Here is a 23644-nt window from a genome sequence, read left to right on the forward strand (position 1 = left end):
GCAAAACAGCTTCACATTTACAAAATAAGTGTAAAAATAAAGATGCTTCTGAGCACTTCTTTTCATCAAAATCAGGATTGTTCGTTACTTCTTGTAATACTTTCAGAACTGTGGAATAAATCCAATTATGTTTAATTTGAAAACTACCAAAAAAGTATAAACTGCATTAATTTTGCTTCCCCATTTTCTCTCAGCAATCTTTAAGCCTTTTTACTTTATTACTTTTTTTTTTATTGCAGTTTTCCCAGATAGAAAATCTTTTATAGGATTTAGTAAAAAAAAAAAAAAAAGAATCTATTCTATAAACCTCAGGAGCTCACATCTGGTGAGTATAGGCTTGGCACACCCAGGATACTGAGCTGAATATCATCATTCTTCTCTTTCTCGGCAATTCCCTTCTACTTCTGACACTCTCTCTCTCTCTCTCTCTCTCTCTCTCTCTCTCTCTCTCTCTCTCTCATTCAGGCTTCCTTGCACCATATGGTAATAATAATAATTAATAAACCTGAAAATATGATTTTATTTTTACATATGATTGTGTACTATCACATATAACTAAGTTTAAAATATGGGCATAACATCTTATGCCCATATTTTAAATGCCATATATATATGTATATATGGCATTTGATGACATTTCCTTTATGTGAGCTTGAACCCCATTAACTTCACTAGACATATTTGTATCCCCATCAAAAGTGCAGCTAACTATATTTTTTTCATCAAGATAATCTTTTTTGAAAACATTTTGTAAATTTTTTTAAAGCTACACTTGTTGATTTTTCTACATTTAAAATAGTCAGTCTTTCTTGTACTTTTCCTTCACTATCTACATATTTGATAAATGAGTACTGCTCCATTACACTCATATCTTGTGTACTATCTATTTGTACACTAAAAATAAACTAAAAAAAAAGCAGCTTTTTTTTAATTCTTCTGCATTATGATTTTGTATTTCCTTACAAATAATTAGCATTATTTTATTAATAGTATTTTTACTCAGAAAGGTTACCAATTTACCTCTGCCTCTATTTTCAAGATTGTTACTTTTTTATTTGAGGTTTTTCAGTTATTTTTTCTAGATAACTTTTAAGTAACTCGTCGTATTTAGCAATAAGTAAAACCAGCTCAAAAAACTTTCCTTATTTCATCATTGTTTAGAAGACAAGTGCCATCATTCTTTCCTCAACAACTTATTCCTTGTTTTGCAATAAAGTAAATTATATTTACTTTATTGTGAAAGGTTTTACACTTGGGGAACAGCAATCCACAAATAAATTATGCACTTATGGTGGATTGAATTAATACTTTCGTAGAGGAGGAGGAAACAGATCTGGGAGTTACAATACCGGCAGATATGAAGTTTTCTGAGCAGTGCAGACAGGTAGCCAGGAAAGCCCATGGTGTCCTATCAATGATTTATTGAATGCTATCCTGTACAGATAGGGAGGTCATAATCCCACTGTATAAGACAATTGTAAGAGCACATTTGGAAGAGTGTGTTCAATTATGGAGACCTCATCTGAAAAATGACAGACTGTTGTCTGTCATTTTTGAGTAGCAGACGACAGAGCGTGGAAATCAACAGACACTGCTATTCGTGGACTAATGTTATTAGTGGAGTTTCCCAGGGGTCGGTGTTGGGCTCATTGTTTTGTATATTCATCAATGATATTGATGGTATATCAGGTATATCAGGCTTAACGTCCAAGTTTGCAGACAATACACAGGTTGGCAGAATTGTTAACAACAGTAAAGGCAGTATGCCACTGCAACAGGATCTGGAGGCCTCATTTTAGGAAGGATGTAGAGTTTCTAGAACGAGTACAAAGAACAGCAACAAGATTGGTGAGGGGAACAAATGGAGTGCTCTTACAAAGATGGCTCAGTTCTGCAAATTGCAGCACCTGGAGACTAGGCACATGCAAGGTGATCTGATTGAGGTCTTTGTTTGTTTGTTTGTTTTAGGATTTTATGGCGCATTAGCATCTAAGGCTATAATGCACCAAGTCAAAAATGATTGAGGTGTATAAGGCCTTGAACAGGTTAAGCAAACTGAATGCTGATGGTATTCTTCCTCGTGCTCAGATTAAGAACCTGAGGAGGCACAGATTCAAACTGAGGAAAGCCAGTTGTAAAATGGATGTGTGGAAATTTGCCTTTAGGCAGTGGGTAGTTGATTGTTGGAACACACTTCCATTTCTTGTTGTGGTAGTTGGTAGCTTACATAAATTTAAGGCTGAGCTGGACAAGCATTTGGAGTGAATAGATGGGTGAAATGAGAGGGTTTTTTTTTTTTTTTTGGTGATGCATGAATAAGCTTGCTTTCTTGTATTGTATGCCCCATTTCAAAATTTGCTAATTTCAAATTAAGGGATGCACGACATCCCATGTGTCACTTATTTGGACAATTTAAAAAGACTTACTTGGGAAAAGGTGGTCATATTGCCAGAAGCTAGCAATGCTGTCTTATACAAGGAATGACCCTCCACATGTGATAACGAGAGTGGTATACAAGACATTTGTCTTCAACCACTAGTCAGAATTTCAGAAAAATGAGTTATACAAGAACCTCATCCACACAATCTACCACCAGGATTAAGTTGAATAATGCACAGATATTTAAGAAAATAATTATTCTGAGAAGTATCCTTAGCTGTTAACAGAACAAAATATTTCTACTTCTGTTTGTGTAACCAGTTTGTCTGAATATACTCATGAAGGAAAACATTCTGTTGCTGTCTTAAATTGTAATACCTTCATCCCAGAAGAGAAAACAGAGCATTATAAAGGAAGTCCTGCAGTTGAAAATGTCCCAGGTGGATTATTTTCTAACGAAAAATTTATCCTTTTCCAGATATGGCTTGCATGATACAGTACAGAGAAAGCAGAAAACCTGTGGACTTTGAATCTGTGACCATTCTTAGTAAACTTAGTGGATTAGCCTCATCATCATCATCATCAGCCATTTTCAATCCACTGCAGGATGAAGGCCTCGCCAGCAACTTTCCAGTTCCTTCTGTTTTGTGCAATGGCCATCCATTTACTACCCACAAGCTCATGAATTTCATTTGTCCATCTCCGTCGTTGTCTTCCAGGTTTTCTTTTAGCTCCTCTTGGGTACCATTCTGTTATTTTCTTAATCCATCTGTCATCATGTCTTCAAGCTATGTGCCCTGCCCAAGACCATTTCAGTTCTTTAGTTTTGATAAGAATGCCATTCATTTGTGTTTGCTGCCTAATATAATTCATTCCATTCTTTGCTGTGTAGTTTTTCAGCTTCCCTTCCATTCTTTTTAGTGACTACCCAAGTTTCATTTCCATAAGTCATGGTAGGGAGTATTCATTGGTTCATTATTTTACATTTCAGACAAATTGGGATATTGCTCCTCAGCATGCGACTATATTTGTTGAATCAATCCGAAATTTATTCTTCTCTTGACTTCCAGCCATTTATCATAATTATAGCTAATGACTTGTCCCAGATACGTACATGAATCTACCTTTTCAATTACTGCTCCTTCAATGATTATATCCCTTTCTGTGGCATACTTGCTGCTTTTAGCCATATCCATCTTTAGTCCAAAATCCTTACTAACTGCTTAACTGATTAAGATTTTCCTCTAATTCTTTGGGATCGTGGCTTATGACCACAATGTCATCTGCAAATCGTAAATGGTTTAGGTACTCTCCATTCACTGACTCCTTTCTGCGACCAGTCTAATCTCCTGAAAGCTTCCTCAAGGGCAGCAGTAAACAATTTCGGAGATGTTGTGTCTCCTTGTCGAACTCCTTTCAATTTTAAATTTACTACTGTCTTTGTCTAGTCTAATAAAGGAGGTAACATTCTCATATATTTTCTTCAAAATCATAATATATGGGGTACCTATGCCTTATCTTTCCAGTGCCCGAAACATTGCCTTATGCTGTATGGAGTCAAATGCCTTTTCATAATCCACAAATGTCAGGCATAATGTGTTTTATATTCATTTGCTCTCTCCATTAGCTGTGATATTACATGAAGGTGATCCATAATTGAGAATCCTGTCCTAAAGACAGCTTGCTCTTTCAGTTGATTCTCATCAAGTATTCTTTCTAATCTTTAGTAACGCCACTTGTGAACAACTTGTAGATGTGAGACAAACTAATTGGTCTATAATTTCCAATTTCTGATTAATACAAGTTCTAATCGTTAATGGGCATCATTCAATGAAATTTCTTGCTCAACCACAGTAGGTTCTTCTTCTTCATCACTATTCCTCTTCAAATTTCACTTTCGTAGTCTTCAAAACATTCCCCTATAAGTTTAAGCAACAAAGTACATCCTCAAAAGTTTCTTCACTACCAACAGGCTTCTTCACAATTAATTGATAAAGATATATATGAAGCTTTATTCATAGCATCATTCAAGGCAACAAAATCAATTTCCCACTACTGCTTTTTTTTTCAAAACACAACACAATTCTGTTAATAGCATTCTTCAAAAGCACTGGATTACACCTTGATCAAGTAGCTGATGTCATATTAGGTGGTAGGTATACAACAGCAATTGCAAATAAGCCATTTACTTGACAGTGAGCCAAATTTTTCTATTGTGCTTGCTAATCTTGCAATCCAAGTCACTAATCTATTGTTCATAGATTTTTGATGACAGTCTTTTTGGTATGCTCGATACACAACCAGCAATGTCTTCAAAACTTTAAAGTATTGGGGCTTCTCGGTATTCACAATGATTAGTGAGGAACCTTCTCTGTGTAAGAGATTTTCCACTAGGAGAATGGTAATCCACTGTTTTTCCCCCAACACATTTACTCACCTTTAAATGTAAGCATTTTATCTAGTAGCAATTTAAAAAAAAAAAATTGGTTTCACCAGCTTTAAAAATGTTGTTCTGGTTTTATGTCAACAAAACATTTTTTAAACAATTCTCCTTCCTAGCTTCATTTTCGACAGCTGAAACTATTTTTATGCTTTTGCACTTTTAGCTACACTTTTTTAAAGATAGTACATGATAAGTCTTAAATTTCATAAGTTTTGAAGATTAGTGTCTGGAAACTAGGCACCTGCGAGGTGATCTGATTGAGGTGTATAAAAACCTGAATGGTTTGAGCATGCTCAATGCTGATGGGATTCTTCCTCTTGCTCAGAATAATCACCTGAGACAGCATAAATTCAAATTGAGGAGAGACTGTTGTAGGATAGATGTGCAGAAGTTTGCCTTTAGCCAGCAGGTAGTTGATAGGTGGAAGAGACTCATCTTTTATTGTGGAAGTACTTTTATTTGGAAGTACTTCCAAATACTTGTCCAGCTCAGCCTAAATAAATTTAATTCTGGAACCATCCATCGAAATATTTGAAATCAATATTCAAGACCTTTATTTTTTTAAAGACTGCTATCTACAAGAATGCTTTTTTGCATGCATTAGCCTTTCCAAGAGTACATTTTCAAGATCTGGATAGTTCATCTTTTGTATTCTGATCCTATGAAGTACAGCAGATTTCTCTTAAGCTTCCAATCTTTCTTAGATCTATTGGAATGGCGAACAATGCATTTTTAGAAATACTGAACTGTTTAGTGATGTAGGTCTTAGAATGCATGCCACTGGTTACAGTTTATAACCTAATTTTGTCCATGATTATCAATATATGTTTATCATACATATTTATTTCATTACACAAATTTATAGATACAGATATTTACAAATACATATTTCATTATACATATACTGTATAATAAAATTAACTTCTAGTCAATAATTTCATTATGCCAACAAGCATAGGAAATTGCCAATGAGTGATTTCCCACAGTCAGCCTGCAAGCTTGGCATCAGCTTCAATAATTTAGCATACTTTCACATTTAAATGCAAATACTGTAATACTGCAAGTGGTGGAAATTTTTCAGTGGTTATATAGAATTTAGTATTAGCCACATAATGAGGAAGTCATAAGCTTTTTTTTGTCTTTCAAGATTGTTATAATGAATGTAAAACAGCATTAGGTTTATGGTAATTCAGTTGTTATCTACTACATAGGTCATAATAACATGCTAAGACATTAAAAAAGAAGGTCAGTATAAAGAGCTTCAACTGTATATCCAGATTTTATACTCTGTGGAAAATCTTGAGTATGTCTTCTGAAATTATCATATTTCTTTGGCATCTTACTGAAAGACATTTTAATTAGCTTCGCACCGCACAAGTATGGTACAGGGAATAATGCTATTATCCCACATTTCTACAGGGTATTCGAAAAGTCTGGAAACCAATGGGATTTACACTACATGTGCTTACTCTCATTTACAATGTGTGTTCAACATGTCCACCCTGACTCTCCACTCATTTTCTCAGCAGCAGTGTACCATGTTTGTTTGGATTCTTCTCAGTATATATTGGGATTGATAGCAATCATCCTTGGTCAGATGATGCAGAAACTGAAGTTTGTACGGATGAAACTTTTCTTTTTTCAGAATTTCATGTACCATACTCTTGGGCACTCCGATTTCAGCACTGGACTGTCTGACAGATTTCTGTGGGCTGGCAAGAAACTTAGCAATCACTCCAATTCGAGTTTCTTCACTTACAGAAAGGCAACCACATCGACACTTGTCGGCGACAGATCCAGTCTCTAAATTTCTTCACAGGTTTTCCAACTGCACTGTGCATTATTGGATTCCTTTCAGGATGTCTAACATTAAACTCACCTGCCACTTCCCTCTGAATCCATCCCTGATGACCAGTGTTAATGCCATTTTTCACCTGTAAAGAAAAACACTTTTACCATTGGTGCCACACTTTTCGGAAACCCTGTATTTTTGCAATGGAGACTAGCACACCTGCCAGTCAATTCGCTAATAAAGAGAGGCAGAAATTTCACAGAATTTTTTTTTAAATTCCAATTTTGGATTTCTAGTTAAGAAGTACAGATAACCCTCGTATAACACAGTAGTTAGTTCCTATAAAATGTTGTGTTGTGTTGTGTGAAACCATGTTATATGGGACTAAGCAAAAGTACAAAAGGGGGGTTACATTCCAAAAGTTAACAAAAATACACTATTTCATTAATAAAAATACCATTCTGGATTTCGTGTATCTTCTACTCTTTTTAAAAAATGAGTAATCTGGGTTTGTTTGCTTTTGCTTGATAAATCTTTGTGAATTTTATCATATGGAACTAAGCATTTTGTGAAGCTCTCTTTTGAACATTGGGCTCCTTTAATTCAATAATCTACATTCTAAAAATAAGATTCTAATTTCTCGGCTAACTTTATGCCTTCCTGTATGCTTTTTAGTGTAACATTGGAAGTTTATATTTTATATGCGCTATCATTCTCTGAATTGATTTGGTTTTATCTTTGATGCCATTTCCACTAATCTGCTTTGCCAGCCTCTTTTTTTACTAATAATTCTTGAACATCTTCAGTAATCATATCTTTTTTATTTTTTTAGGAGTATAGGCCTCTAAGGCCATGTTAATCTGTGTATATTATCTATAAATTGCGTGTGTCCTGAGGTTGATTTTCTGTTTTGCTGGACTAAAAACCAGAGATTCTGGGAGAAAAAACCATGCTAACCTCGCCTGTACCCGACTAACTCAGCCACGTTGTGAAAAAGACCTATAAAAATTCCTCCCATCATCAATGGGATTCGAACTCAGGTCTTTTCCATTCGGTGTGGGGAGGAGGGAGATTCTATCAATTGTGCTACCACGAGGGCTTCAGTAGTCATATCAAACTGAGGGCTCCTATGACTACTGAGGGCTTCAGTAGTCATTCCACTGACATAGCAAGTTCTACTATCGCACCGATTCCCTTTTCTGCCAGTTCGACCATATTTCCTGAATATGACTCTGGCCACACTTTTTAACTTCTTTCAGCGATAAAGCTATGGTTCTGATACAGTCCACAATTGAGAAATGTTTCCATGCTTCCATTACTTCAATATATTCGGAATAAATTTTTCCAAAATCCCTTGTAACGATTTTCTGATGGAATGAGTTTTAAAGATGGATATAGTGCCTTGTTCTAATGGCTGAATGAAAGAAGTTGTATTAACCTAGTAAACCTGTGGTGATAGGAACAAAACTTCAACGTTTGGATGACTTAAATCTTTTGGATGGCCTGGTGTGCTATCCAATAGTAATAAAACTTTAAAATCTAGATTTTTCCACAAGTTCAATAGCGCAGAATGTAACACGAGGATTTTCCAACAAAATAAAATACGATTTCTCAATATTTTTTTTTTTTTTTGACTAGGGAAAACATAAAGCTGAAGCATATCCAAATAAATGTTGCCAGTTACTGTCCTTTCAGCAAACATAAATGGGCCTAGCAAGCAATCGTGCATTAGTCCACACCACACGTTTATTTTAGGAGTATCACATACATACTGGTGAACTTCATTTGGTTGCTGTGACCCCCAAATTCTACAAATCTGACGACTAACACACCCATTTATGTGGAAGGTTGCTGTGTCATTAAAAACAAAATGCGTTTTAAGCAACTTTCAGCATTGTCAATCTCATTTAACATGGCACTAGCAAATTCAGTACATCTGGGATGGTCTTCAGGTTTGATTTTGTGTTTGAGTTGAACCTTGTATGCATGCAGTCTCACTCATTTATAAAGCACATTCTGAATGGTGGTCTTTGGAATGCCAAGCTCCAGGTTGTGACGAGCGATGGATTTCTTTGGACTACATAAGCAAGACTGTCTCAGGCGCTCCACATTCTCTTCAGACACCGGTGGTCGGCCTGGAGATTCCTTAATGTCTACACTGCCAGTTTCCTTAAACTGATTAAAATAACATATTATAGTCTTGTCTGTTGGTGCATCTTGTCTGTAAGTACGTCAGTATTGACATTGCACAGTTATGGCAGATTTAAATTCAGCATACCACAACACACAATGCACTTTCTGTTGCAAGGTCGCTATTTTACTGACTCTGACTGAGGCGGTGCACATAAGTCATGCTATATCAGGAACCACTGATATAGCATAACACATAATGTAAACTTGGTAGTGTAATACATATTATTGCCATTATTTATCTATTAGTTTAGTGCAGTATTCTTAAATTAAACGGAATTTAACAGAAATCATGCCTCTGACTAGAGCAGCAAATCAATGGGCTCAGAAGCACCGGGAATGCTGCAGCTTAGGGTTAAACTGAAGGAGGCAGTTCTCCTAAACGTGCTGCTCGTACAATGTTTGTGGAAAATCTGGAGTGGGACTTTATACAGCCAAGGGAAATGTTTTTATGTGTGTTCAGTGCAAATATTATGAGGAAATTAGGTGTGAACTCAGAATCCTGTGAGTGGTTATGAGAGTGGCTTGAAGAATAGGATAGTTATCCTTAAAGGATTAAAATGGGGACCCATCCAGCTCTCATCCGCTCAACACAATCACCAATGCAATATGCACTGGTCCCACAGGAGCTAGTTATTGTCGGTGACTATTGTCATGGAAATGAGAAATATATTGTGCAAAAAATATAATAATAGAAATTTTGTCTGCGTGGGGCAAAGGTGCATGACATTGAAGAGCAGATGCAAATTTAAGGTGATGAAAGATGATACTGTTGTACACGTTGATATTGAAAGCAGGAGATCTCAGGACTTACTTCACAAGCATAGAGCAATGTTGGAAAAAATTTTGAGAATAAAATTTGAAAGTGACTGCAATTCTACCCAAAAATGATAGGAAGGAGTACATGTTGAAAGTCTTGTTAATAAATTCAGCTCTGTAGAGAGAGTGTGCAAAGCTCGTAGGGTAGAATTTTTTTTGGTGTGGTCTGTGCTTATTAACAGAAGAGACTGTTTTCACAGGGATGAGATACACTTAAATATAAGGGGTGCAAAGATATTTGCCAATATCTAAGCACTGAGAGATGGGTCAGAAAACTGGTATACAAAGAAGAATAGATTAACAACACCCACAGACAAAGTTGAAAGTGATTCTTGCACTGCTTCTATTGGAACATGCAACAGCCTGGAGAGCAAGGTGTTGGGGATCTCAAGTGCTGCTGTGGGTCACTATGGAACAAGTAAACATGGGCTGTGTCAGGATAACTAAGAGTAAGAACAGTGCATGTATACTTACAAGTATGCTAATGCTAGGAGCAGAGTAAATAAATTTGCTGAATTTAATGTACTGATTAAGTCATCAAAGACAGACACTGTTGTAATATTGGAGACATGGTGTCACTCTGACATAACAGATGCAGAATTTGAATATGGGAAGTAGATGTACAGAAAGCACAGCACAGGAGAGTGGCTATGCTCTTAGTTAAGAAGCACATTAAATCTAAGACAGTGCATCCAATCGAAATAGATGGCCAGTGGATTGGTGAGCCAGTTTGGAGCGACATAAGCACTGGGAAAATGAAAATGACAGGAGTGTGTTCTAGGCTTAATTACTGCACTGATTATAAAAAACAACTATACAAAGAAATAGAGTTAACTAGTAAATCAGATTGTCTTAAAATATGGGAGATTTTTACTTTCCAGATATTGACCGGAATTTGTGGGTTGGTCACAGCTTTTTTGGATTTACTGGATAACTGTTTTCTACATGTAGCATGTTAAGAAGGCAACAAGAAGAAACAACACTCTGATCTGATTTTCAGCAGTGATTTTGATTATCAGCAATGTTAAGAATCTGCAGGTAAAAGACCCACTGGGTGGCAATGATCATAGTGTACTGATGTGGGATTTACTTAAATCATGACTACTATATCAAAGAGAAGGACTTCTGCTTTTGTAAAGTTGACCATAATGGTCTAAGACAGTTTTTAAATTTTATGTAGTGGGACCAACTGATGATGTTACCAACAGCAAATTCTAAATGGGAAGTATTCAGGAAAGTAATTTAAAATCTACTAGGCTTTTCATATTAACTAAGAAATACTGTTCAAAGCTTAGACCTAAACGGATGTCAGATGAACTAATGACTTGTGCCAGAGAAGAAAAATGCGTGGGATGCATCTATATTATGAGTGATACAGAAGCCTATAATAAATCTAAAATATTCAGTAATCATGTCACAAAAGAGGTTAGACATGCTAAGGCAGTTTATTAGAAGTCTCTCGAAAAGGATAAAAAGAAAAGCAGCAAAGACTTATTTACTTATACTAACAACAGAAGGAAGGAAGCAAGGGGATGAATTACATCGGTCCACTTGATGCCAATGGTTTAACTGTTGATGATCCTGCTCAGGAAGCTACTAAACTGGATAGGTATTTTGCATCAATAGTCACACATAAGGAAGGAGATTCCTGAAATTTATCAAACTCTAACAGGGACCTAAACAATATTGTGATAATTGAGAGCAAAATGGAAGAGAAATTGAAGCTAAACAAAAATTGTTTGGTGGATAGGATCTATTCAATTATATTAAGGGAGGTGGAAAGAAGGTTAAGCAAACCCATTGCTATAATTATGAGGGTATCTCTTGATTCAGAGGTGGTCCTATGAACTGGAGATGTGCAAATGTATCCCCAATTCACAAAGGGAGATCAAAAGGTGACAGGAGGAATTACAGAACTGATAGCTTAAGTTCTATTTTAAGGGGGGGAAAATGGAGTCAACGGTGCAAGAAGTAATTCCACATATACTGTAATGTAATTATACTAGTCACAGCATGGATTGGTTGTGGAGTGATCATGTCTGACTATCTCTTTGGATACTATGATGCAGTAACAAAGAAACTGGATGGAAAAAATAATTTTGATATTATATATTTGGGCTTTTGTTGATAAAAAAAACTGCAATATAAATTGGAGCAGTTTTGGCATTTAGGGCCAGTTACTGCAATAGATACTATATAGAATAGATACAATAGATAGAATTACTGCAGAAGACAGGAATGGTTGGGGACTTGTGTGACAAGACAGAAAATGGCTATTACTCTTTGTAGACTAATGTTTTAATGGATACCCCCAGGGTTCAGTGCTGTGATCCATTGTTGTTTTCAATATTTATTAACGATATTTCTGAAGGTATATACCAATCTAATTTTTGCAGATGATACTACAAAGTTTGGAAAGGTGGTTAATGACAGTAATCAAAGTAAGCGACTGCAACAAGAATTAGAAAAATTAGGCAGATCTGAAAATGGAAGTTGAAGTTTAACATTGAAAAATGCAAGGTACTGCACATGGGTAGCAGTAATCAACTGTGTGATACTGCACTCAGGGTAGTAGAAAATGAAAAAAGACAGAGTAATTGTGCAGTCAGATAAAGTTCATTGAATAGCGCAGGCAGGCTGCCAGGCCAGCTCATGGGGTTTTTTCAATAACATAGCAATTTGCCCGCAAGAAAAGGATGCAATTAACCCCATTATACCAGGATGCATCTTGAGTACTGCATACAGGTCTGGAGGTCTCTTTTAGGAAGGATGTGTATCCATTAGAACTAGTACAGAAAAGGGCAAAAAGATCGGTGAAGGGAGCAAAGAGGTGGTTTTACCAGGAAAGCATTCATTTCTGCAAATCGTGGCATTTGGAAACAGCATCTGCAGGGCGATCTGAGTGAGCAAGCTCAATGCTGATGGGAATCTTCATCTTGCTCAGACGAGGTGGTATAAACTCAAACTAAGAAAGGATGGTCGCACAACAGATGTGCAGACGTTTGCTGTCAGCCAACAGGTGGTTGATTGTTGTAACTTTTATCTGCTGGTGTGGAAATGGGTAGTTTGAATAAATTGAAGTAACAATTAGACAAATTACTGGAGGGGATTGACATATGATGTGGGGGAGAGTGTATGTGTGTGTGCGTGCTGCATCATTTGCCACTACCAATACTAATGTATATTATAAAGTTCATTGTCTTATGTTTTTTATACAGATTATGCAACATTCTCCCTGATTTCTGAAAGCCGTCCTAATGTATGCAGAGAATTGATCTAGTTTGGCAATGTTCACACTTTGAGCATACATAGCAATAATTAAAAATCAGTTAATTTAGAAGCATATTTAGGAAAAAATAAATATACTTTATGCCTTAACTTTAAAACCATATTTCACTAAAATACAGAAAGAAAAATGCTGTTGTTACTGGTTTTAATCTAAAAAACGATAAGCATCTCTTTACTTAAATTATGGATCAAATAAACCTTGAATTATGGTAGGAATACTGACCTCAAAAAGTCAAATGAAAAAATGAAATTTATGCTGCTTATTAAAAAAATAAAATAAAATAAAATAAGAGAATAAGTGGGGTAGGAAATCAGGACATTAACTACCCTGAAGACCCTCAAACTTATGAAAATTCAAAGCTTCTCATCCTTGCTTGTGTTCTGCTACTGGTATACTTTAAATTGCCTAAGTAAATGAATTGGTCTCAATGCTCACAGACAAACAAATTTTGGTAAATGCAATACAGAATTGCTTGGACACTGCATTACTTTTAACAAATAGTATCACCAAGAGATTAGTCTGACATTATTTAAAATACAAAACAAAAACAATGACAGCCTTTCTGCTTTTAGAAGGGCTGCTCTGGTGACAACTCCCTGACAAACCAATCAAAATGAAGTTACTGAAGGAATAAAGAAGCTAAAATAATTAGAACCAAAAAATTATGAAGACAAGGGACTTCCTCATCTAGTCAATGCATATATCAAAACAAAACTGTTTCCAGAATTTACCTTATTACTGCCCCCTACTTCCAAACAATTGACAATGCCAGGAGATATCAGTAGGAATCAGTAGTGATTCTTCATGCATTAAGAATCTGCAGATAAATGAACCACTAGGTGGCAGTGATCACAGTGTGCTGAAGTGGGAGTTACTCAAAGAGGTAACTACCATTAGGGGTAAAGGGAAGGGGTATTGCTTTCGTAAAGGCGACTACAATGGACTGAGACAGTATTTAAATTCTATACAGTGGGATCAACTGATGATATTGCCAACAGCAAATTCAAAATGGGAAGCATTCAAAGAACTTATCTTGGAAGCTACTAGGCTTTACATACCAACTAAGAAATATTGTTCAAGGTTTAGGCCTAAATGGATGTCAGATGAACTAATGAGGCATATGGCAGAGAAGAAAAATGCATGGGATACATACAAATTAACATGTGACACAGACGCCTATGATAGATACAAGTTGATCTGTAACCAAGTTACAAAGGAGGTTAGGCAGGCGAAGGCAGATTACGAGAGATCCTTGGCAAGGGATGCGAAGAAAAACAGCAAAGAGTTCTTTACTTATGTAAACTCTAGAAGGAAGGGGATGAATCAGATTGGTCCACTTGAGATCGATGGGTCAACTGTTGATGACCCTGCTCAGGTAGCTAACAAACTAAATGAATATTTTGCATCGACATTCACACATGAGGAGTTATTCAGCGAGGGGAAAGCCAGAGGTGTATTCAACTCTAGCAGTAAGCTAGAGAATCTTGTAATAACTGAGAGCAAAGTGGAGGAGAAATTGTTGAAGATAAACACAAGAAAGGCACCTGGGGTGGATGGGATCTATCCAGTTATATTAAAGGAGGCAGCAAAGGAAGTAAGCAAACCCTTAGCCATAATTATGAGAGCTTCCTTGGACTCAGGGGAGGTACCCATGGACTGGAGATGTGCAAATGTGACCCCAATTCACAAAGGGGGATCAAAGGCTGACACAAGTAATTATAGACCTGTGAGTTTAACTTCTGTTCCCGGAAAATTAATGGAGGCACTGGTTAAAGAAGCACTGCAGGATCATCTAGACAAGACTTCAGTTATAGCTAGGACACAGCATGGTTTTGTTAAGGGTAAGTCTTGCCTGACCAATTTGATTGGATACTATGATGCAGTCACAAAAGAACTGGATGCAGGGAATAACTTTGATATTATATACTTGGATCTTAGAAAGGCTTTTGATACTGTTGCACATGGAAGACTGCTGCACAAATTGGAGCAGTGTGGCATTGGAGGCAAATTGCTGCTATGGATAAAGGGGTGGTTGAGGGGGAGAAGACAGAGAGTGGTAATCAATGGACACTGCTCATCGTGGACTAATGTTATTAGTGGAGTCCCTCAGTGGAGTCCCTTGGGTCCTTTATTGTTTTCTGTATTTATAAATGATATTGATGATGGTATATCAGGCTTAATGTCCAAGTTTGCAGACGATACGAAGGTTGGCAGGGTTGTCAAGGACACTACTGACACTATGCTGCTGCAACAGGATCTGGAAAGGTTGAGCAGATGGGCTGAGAGGTGGCAAATGAAGTTTAACATTGACAAATGTAAAGTACTACATATGGGAAACAGAAACCCCAGAGCAACGTATCAACTGTGTGGTACTACACTGACAGTGGTAGAGAGTGAAAGGGACCTGGGGGTGGTTGTGCAGGCAGATATGAAGTTCTCTGAGCAGTGCAGACGGGCTGCAAGAGTAGCTCATGGTGTATTGTCAATGATATATAGGAATTTTTCTAGCAGGAATAAGGAGGTGATTATTCCCTTGTATAAGGCAATGGTCAGGCCAGAGTACTGTATACAGGCCTGGAGGCCTCATTTCAAGAAGGAATTTTTTTTGGTTTTTAGGAGCATTAGCAACTAAGGCCATATTGCTCCGGGATATGCGGTGATCATTCCCTGACCTTTCCGCATCCTCTGTATTTGGTGGTCACGGGCTTGAACCCTGGTCTAATCAAGAAGCGTGTGCTACGCACTGCTGCTCCTGCCCACCTGGCTACTGAGGCACCATGTCCTGAAGGGCTTCAATGTGCATTATCAAGGAAAATTGTGGAAACAGTTTGTTTTGCCATGAGCATTAAGATCATAGGGAATTTAAACTGTGTCACCTGAAAAAAGAGAAGGAAAGACAGGAAGTCCTAGTACTTCTCATGGTTTTGAAAAGGCCAAATGGAGTTAGCTATTTTATAACTTTCCAACTACAGACCTTTGAATTTAAGTGAATGTCAAATGTGATCCAAGCATTGTATAATATAGAACAATGTTACCTTGTGATTTTAATTTTAAAAAATTATATTTTATAAAATTTAAAGTCCCTTACCATAGTTGAAATATCCAAGAACCATCCCACATGTAACAAAGAAAAAATGCTGGAGTGGTGGATGTTTTCCATATAAGAAGTTGCGATGAAAAAGGGCTAGAGGATAACCTAAAATAAAACATACATTAAGAATTACAGATAATTTTTGGGAAGGTATAATTTGTTTTTGATAAACATTTTTGAGAAAACTGAATGGAAATTTGTATTATTTACAGGTAAAAAGAAAATGAAATGTTAAGGATGCATAAACAATATGGCAAATTTCAGATTTTTCTCTGAAATTAAAGACAAATGACAGATTTTTCTCTGAAATTAAAGACAAATGACAGATTTTTCTCTGAAATTAAAGCAAATTTCAGAGAAAAATCTGTCACCATTAGTCTTCCATACTGTTCTTGTCTCAGGAAAATACAACAGTGGCTGGAACAAAAAGTTTGTTCAATGAATTTAAAAAAAAAAAAAAAAAAAACAGGAAAAAGCTTATTTCTATGTTCAACACATTCCTCCTGAACTGCAATTTACTTTTCTCAACAGTTTTCAGTACTTTTAAAATGAATAATAATAAACTTTGGTATCCTACTCTGTAATCCAGTCTCTCACCTCTTCATATAAGTCAAACCTTTTCTGTGAATGTGCTCCTTAAGTTTTGGAGGCCAAAGCCAATAAGAGCCAGTCTGGAAAACTCAAATTGGCAAGCATATATTTTGAACCTAGCATCTAAAATGGAGTATTACAACAGTGGACTTTTGTGCCAGAGCACAGAAGTCATCATAATCCTGGTGGAAATGGACATCTTGATGCAACTTCTCTTCATCTTGATGGCTTGAATCCTTCATAAATCTACTCTTGATGTAATAGATTATGTGAAGTGCATAATACTGGACTGTGCTTGTGGCTATAGGTTCTAAGTAATCAGCAAACAACACACCCTGAACATCCCAAAAAAATGGAAGCCATCATCTTGCATACTGACCAGCCAACATAGAATTTCTTGTAGGGCAGAGAGAAGTTTCCAAATTCTACCATGACATTTCAGCTCATGATCAATGTAGTGTATTGACATTTCATTCCTAGTTATTGTGAACAATATCAGGAGGAAAAAGTCTCTCCACACTGTCCGACACGTATTTGATCCTTAGCCGAGTGGTCAGGAGCGGGAGTGCAGTAGCACACGCTCTTTGAGTAGATCGGGGTTCAAGCCCGACTGCTGAATACGGTCGATCTGCCAACCCGCAATGGACCAGTGTGGCAGATTATGGTCCATTTCCCTCAGCATGAATTGTTGATGAGGCTCCCATCCTGCAGTGGGTTGACAATGGCTGCACTTTACCTTTTTTTAAGGAGATTAAGGATCAAATCCTGAATGACAGAGACTTTACTTTTGGATTTGGTAACTTCACATTTGTTGTTTGTTTGTTATTTGGTTTTTAGGAGCATTAGCAACTAAGGCCATATTGCTCCGGGGATATGCGGTGGTCATTCCCTGACCTTTCTGCATCCTCTGTATTTGGTGGTCACGGGCTTGAACCCCAGTCTAATCAAGAAGCGTGTGCTACGCACTGCTGCTCCTGCCCACCTGGCTATGGAGGTGCCTAACTTCACATTTGCTGAGAATTACTGTCCAATGTTTCCAATGCACAGTAATCCTCAACAAGGTTAATGAAACCTTGCTCGTCATAGTAATGTAACTGATAATGCTCAGATCCAAGTTTTTTGGTGCCAAACCAACTTCTCTACTACAGTCACTACACTGTTACAGCCAATAAACCTATGAATAAGTGACACACATTGAAAGATTATTAGCACACACATGTCAGCTGAACATTGGCAGATAATCAAAATTATTTGATAATATATCAAATAAATGGAAAGAGATGAACTGCAATGGACCGCTGGAAATGAATAGCATACCTATTGATAAGCATGTGTGGATCTGATAAACTGAATAAATATTTTTTTGTCTACATTCGAATGAAGTTTTTACAGAAGGGGTCAGCTGATTTCTAATATCAATTGGGAATTACATGACTTTACAAGAACAGAAAGGAAGATGGAACAGAAACTGCTTAGTTAAAAGTGAACAAAACATCTGAATTGATGGAATCTATCCAATTATACTAAAAGAAGCTGCAAAATCTAGCCATCACATAAGAGCATCCTTACATTCAGGAGAAATACCTACAGATTGGGACTGTGCAAATATATATTACAAGAATGGTTCAAAAGGTGAAGTAGTTAACTACAGAGTTGCAAGTCTGACCAATGTTCCAGGAAAACAAATTCCAGGAAGAGTCAGTTCAAAGTAATGCAAGATCATCTTGATGGGACCCTAAAACAATTCTAGCATTAATTTGTTAGGAGATCATGCCTGACAAATCTGATTGGCTACTATGAGCAGGGTCGGATTACGGATGAAACAGAACCTCCCCCAGCCATATTTAAATTTGAGGCTCTTTTAATATATATATATACACTGAGTGGACAGAAATCGTGGGATACCTACCTAGTAATGGGTAGGCCCACCTTTCGCCCGGATAAGGGGTCACACGGCGAGGCATTGAGTCCACTAGTTCACGAAAGCCTTCCACAGGTATTTCCATCCATGCTTGCAGCACCGCTGTCCATAATTCCTTCGCATTCCAGGGTGGAGGATCCAAAGCTCGAATGGACCTTTCCACAGCATTCCAAAGATGATCCACAGGGTTTGTGTCTGGTGAATGGGGAGGCCATTCCGTGGTGTAAAATCACGGCTCTGTGGGGAGGCTCACTCTCCTGCTGGAAGAGTCCAATAGCCCTGTGGGTGCACGATGACCATGAAGGGATGCAGATAGTCTGCAAGGAAGAACCGTTCAGAGATGCATCTAGACATACCAGAGGTTCTAACGTGTGCCAGCTGAACATGGCCCAAACTATTACCGACCATCCACCTGCCTGAACAGTTCCTTGTTGACATGATGGGTGCACAGCTTCATGAGGTTTCTGCCAGATATGCACCCTCCTGTCCGCTCAAAATAACTGGAAATGTGACTCATCGGACCAGGAGACCAGCCTCTAATCATCCAAGGTCCAGTGCCGATGTTCTTTCGGCCAGTCAAGGAATAGAGTCCTGTGTCGTGGTGTTAGTAATGGGAATCTGGTGGGTTGGCGGCACCCATAACCTATTGTGGCTAATGATCACCTGATGGTCTTAGGGGAGAAGTTTCTGGCACTCCCTCATTGAAGTCAGCAGTTATTTGTGCCACTGTCGCTCTCTGGTTGGCTGAAACAATGCGAGACAGACGTTGACAGCCATGTTCATCCACCACTTTTCTTCACCACGATGAGATGTTATTCCCGATACACTCTTGATACTGTCGAATGGGGATAGTGCAATTTCTGTACCACCTGTGCAACAGAGTGACCCATGCATCGGGCACCCACTAACATCACTCTTTCAAAGTCAGCTAATTAATACACAACGTTTATCCATACTGACATTGAATTACCACCTATGTGAATGCAATGTACCTATATACCTGACAAGCAGTGGATTCATCCACTAGCGAGAGGGGGTTACAGTATTGCATTGCATAGGAACCAGGTATCCCATGAATTCTGTCCTTTCAGAGTGTGTGCACACGCCCGTAAATACTGCCGAAATAAGTGATAATAAAATGTACAATGTTAAAAATAAAGAACAGAAAATTTAGTAAAAGTCTCAGATCATATTAATGCCATCAAATTGTTGAGGAAACACATCAGTAAAATATATTTTTTTTTTTTTTTTTTTTTTTTAGGAGCATTAGCAACTAAGGCCATATTGCTCCAAGATATGCGGTGGTCACTCCCTGACCTTTCTGCATCCTTCGTATTTGGTGGTGACAGGCTCGAACCCCGGTCTAATCAAGAAGCGTGTGCTACGCACTGCTGCTCCTTCCCACCTGGCTACGGAGGCGCCTAGTAAAATATATACTACAGTATTTAATTAACAATATACCAAGAGAACCAAAAGGCCATCTGAAATTGAATAAGAATACAGAATAATAGTAATCAGAGTAAAAGTTTGCGCATTGTGCAATAAGGACAAATACTTAAGTAACCTAAGTTAGTCTTCACTGTTATACCCTATAATTACACATAAAATACAATAAAATAATATAATAATAAAAATGAAATACAATAAAGATAAAAATAAAATTATCATGAAGCAAATTACTGATAAAAGGATACACTGAATGGCTAGAACAGTGGTTTTCAACCGGGGTGCCACAACAACATTCCACGGGTGCCACATAATTTGGGTTTAAGTTACTTAAACTTATTATTTTTTAATTTATATGTTTATTTCATTATAAAAAGGTGTACAGTATCTTTTAAATTTTGTGGTGATCTATAATTGATCAACTTAGTACCTCTATATAAAGAATAAAATTATATACTGTATGTATATATAATTTGTATTATGAAATGTAATTTTTATAATTATATTATAGTAATAAATATCATATAACATATATATTTTTTAATATTATACAGGTTGACCATCACTAATCCGGCAGCATTGGGACCTGTGAGGTGCTGGATTAGTGAGTTTGCCGGATCGCCGTTGGTTACTTTAGCACATACATTTTACCCAACAGCCAACCACCTCTTTCTACCTTTAACATGTTGACTCCCAAGCTAGTCTAAGATGCATTTAGGGCTAAAGCCTCAAGCTGCGAGCAAATTTAGACTATGTATATATTAAGTGCAATAGCATCATTTAATACACAGCCATTTCTGAATAAACAGAATATTTATAAGGCGGCATCGTTTTTGAGTCTTCTCCTTAGGTGAAGTTACTTATTCAAGTAGTGCAATATCGTGACAACTCGTTGTGAAGGTATTCACAATATGAAATATAACTTAAAACGATGCCGCCATATAAACATTCTGTTTATTCAGAAATGGCTGTGTATTAATGATGCTATTGCACTTAATATATACATAGTCTAAATTTGCTCGCAGTTTGAGGCTTAAGCCCTAAATGCATCTTAGTCTAAATATGTCATATACCATCAGGCATCTCTCATATTGTGGAGTTATCCTTCATAACTGTTTTGCCATCATTGCATCACTTGGGTACCTACCCACCCACCGAAGAAGGGCCAAATAGCCCTGAAACAGTGCCGTCTGGGTGATGGTACCTATCTGAGAATAAGTAACATTAGTCTTCTCCTTAGGTGAAGCATTACTTATTCGAAGTAGTGCAATATCATGGCAACTAGTTGTGAAGGTATTCACAATATGAGATATAACTTAAAACGATGCCACCTTATAAATATTCTGTTTATTCAGAAATGGCTGTGTATTAATGATGCTATTGCACTTAATAGACTCTCTTTAGAAAATACAGCTGCGACTTACAGGCTCCGAAAAAAACGATAAGTTTTTGTTTATTATTTACATAATTGTTATTTTATATTGTACTTAATACGTTGTCTTATAGTTCTAATTATGCTGGTTATTTTTATTTTTATTTGTATAAACAGTTTTTGTAGATATACATAATACTTTATAAAACCGTTATTTCATTCGAATATAGCAGGCATTGTTTTGTATATAGTGATCGGGAATTCAAATTTTTTAATTGAGGTAGTTAGGTAGCTCTAACGTATAATTATAGAAACAGTAATACGCTTCACTGTTTCTATTAGATAGCGTAGTATTGACATTTAATTTAATTTATTGATCTAATTAATTTAAAATATCATGCCCCAAACTAGAGCAGCAAAGCAACGGGCACAAAGTGGCAGGAGTGCTGTGACTCGGGGGAGAACTGAGGGGGGCGATTCTCCAACGCATCACAGCCTTAAAAAATGTGCGGCTTGTGAAATGTTTGCCGAACTATCTGGAATGGAACATGATATTGCCATGGGGGATGTCTTTGTGTGTGCGCGATGTAAGGAGTGTAAGGAAATCAGGCGACAACTCAGCGTTGTTATGGGCCTATATGAGAGTTTGAAGGACAGGGTGGATGCCCTCGAAAGATCTAAATTGAGGGGCCCATCAGGCTCTCAGCTGCCCACATCAACGCCAGAGCTTGCACTTGGTCATCACGCAACACAGCGGCAACCCCCAAGGCAGATTGTGCTGGTCCCAAAGGAAATAGAAGTTGTTGGTGACTATTGTCAGGGAAACGGGAAACATCCTTTGCAGAAAGGATAGATGGAACAGGACCAGGGTATGTCTGCCAGGGGCAAAGGTTGATGACGTTGTAGAGCAGATATCATCTTTTAAGGGCACAAAAGGTGATATAGTTGTACACGTTGGCACTAATGATATTAAGAGTAGGAGACCGGCAGAATTACTTAAAAAGTACAGGTCACTGATGAAAAAAAGCCGTGAATTAGGGTTGAATTTGAAAGTGTCTGCAATTCTGCCCAGACACGATAGGAGGGAGTATATGATGAGAGCCTTGTCGATCAATTCGGCCCTGGAAAGATTGTGCAAGGCTCAAGGAGTAGAATTTTTTTCAGCTTGGACTGTACTAGTTAACAGGAGAGATTGCTTCTACAGGGATGGGATACACTTAAATAGAAAGGGTGCAAGAATATTTGCTGATGCTATCGAGGCAGTGTCAGGTGGGTCGGAAAACTGATGGCTTGGGGGGATACAAGAACTAATAGTTTAACAGTAGCCGTAGGCAGAGGTGAAGGTGATTCTTGCACAACTTCTATTAGAATAAGTAGCGACCTGGAGCGAGGGATGTTGGGGGATTCAGGGACGGGTGTCAGTCATTGTGAAACAGGTGGGTATATGGGATGTGTTAGAGTGGCTGGGAATAGGAATAGGTGCATGTATACTTGCATGTATACCAATGCTAGAAGTATAGTAAATAAATTTGATGAATTTGAAGTGTTGGTCAAGACATCAAAGGCGGATACTGTTGGGATATCAGAGACGTGGTGCCACACAGATATAAGGAATGCCGAACTGGAATTTGGGGAGTACAATGTGTACAGAAAGGATAGACAGGATAGGAAGGGAGGAGGTGTTATGCTGTTAATAAAGAAAAACATAAAATCAAAAGAAGTGCATCCAGTTGATATAGATGAACAGTGCACTGTTGAGTCAGTTTGGTGTGACATAAGCACTGCGAAAGCAAAAATTAGAGTAGGAGTGTGTTATAGGCCTAATGACTCGAATGAGTACAATGAACAATTGTACAGAGAAATAGAGTGGGCTAGTAAATCGGAATGTCTTATAATGGGGGATTTTAACTTCCCAGATATTGACTGGAACTTGTGGGTTGGGCACTCACACACTAGTCAGACTTTTGTGAATTTATTGGATGATTGTTTTCTGCAGCAGCATGTTCGAGAGGCAACCAGAGAAAGTAATACTCTTGATCTGGTTATCAGCAGTGATCATTCATGTATTAGGAATTTGCAGATAAAAGAACCACTAGGTGGCAGTGATCTCAGTGTACTGATGTGGGATTTACTTAAAGATTTAATTACCATCAGGGGTAAAGGAAAGGGTTTTTGCTTCCGTAAAGGCGAGTACAGTGGTCTCCGACAGTTTTTAAATTCTGTACAGTGGGATCAACTGACGATGTTACCAGCAGTAAATTCTAAGTGGGAAGCATTCAAGGAATTAATCGTGGCGGCTACTGAAAGTTTC

The 23644-nt window shown here is 37.5% G+C and overlaps 1 protein-coding gene across 2 annotated transcripts in view; it reads right to left on the reverse strand.

The window, feature by feature from the left end:
- Nucleotides 1-23644, reverse strand: part of nes (lysophosphatidylcholine acyltransferase 3 protein nessy) — a 546012-nt gene that overhangs the window by 455070 nt on the left and 67298 nt on the right. For both annotated transcript variants that reach the window (XM_090382308.1, XM_090382309.1), the window contains exon 2: nt 16001-16108. In XM_090382308.1, coding sequence (XP_090238434.1) covers nt 16001-16108 — 108 coding nt within the window. The remainder of the gene's footprint in view (nt 1-16000; nt 16109-23644) is intronic.

Source organism: Mastigoproctus giganteus, chromosome 10 (genome assembly GCF_048544385.1).
Source record: "Mastigoproctus giganteus isolate SK-2022 chromosome 10, ASM4854438v1, whole genome shotgun sequence".
Lineage (NCBI taxonomy): Eukaryota > Metazoa > Arthropoda > Arachnida > Uropygi > Thelyphonidae > Mastigoproctus > Mastigoproctus giganteus.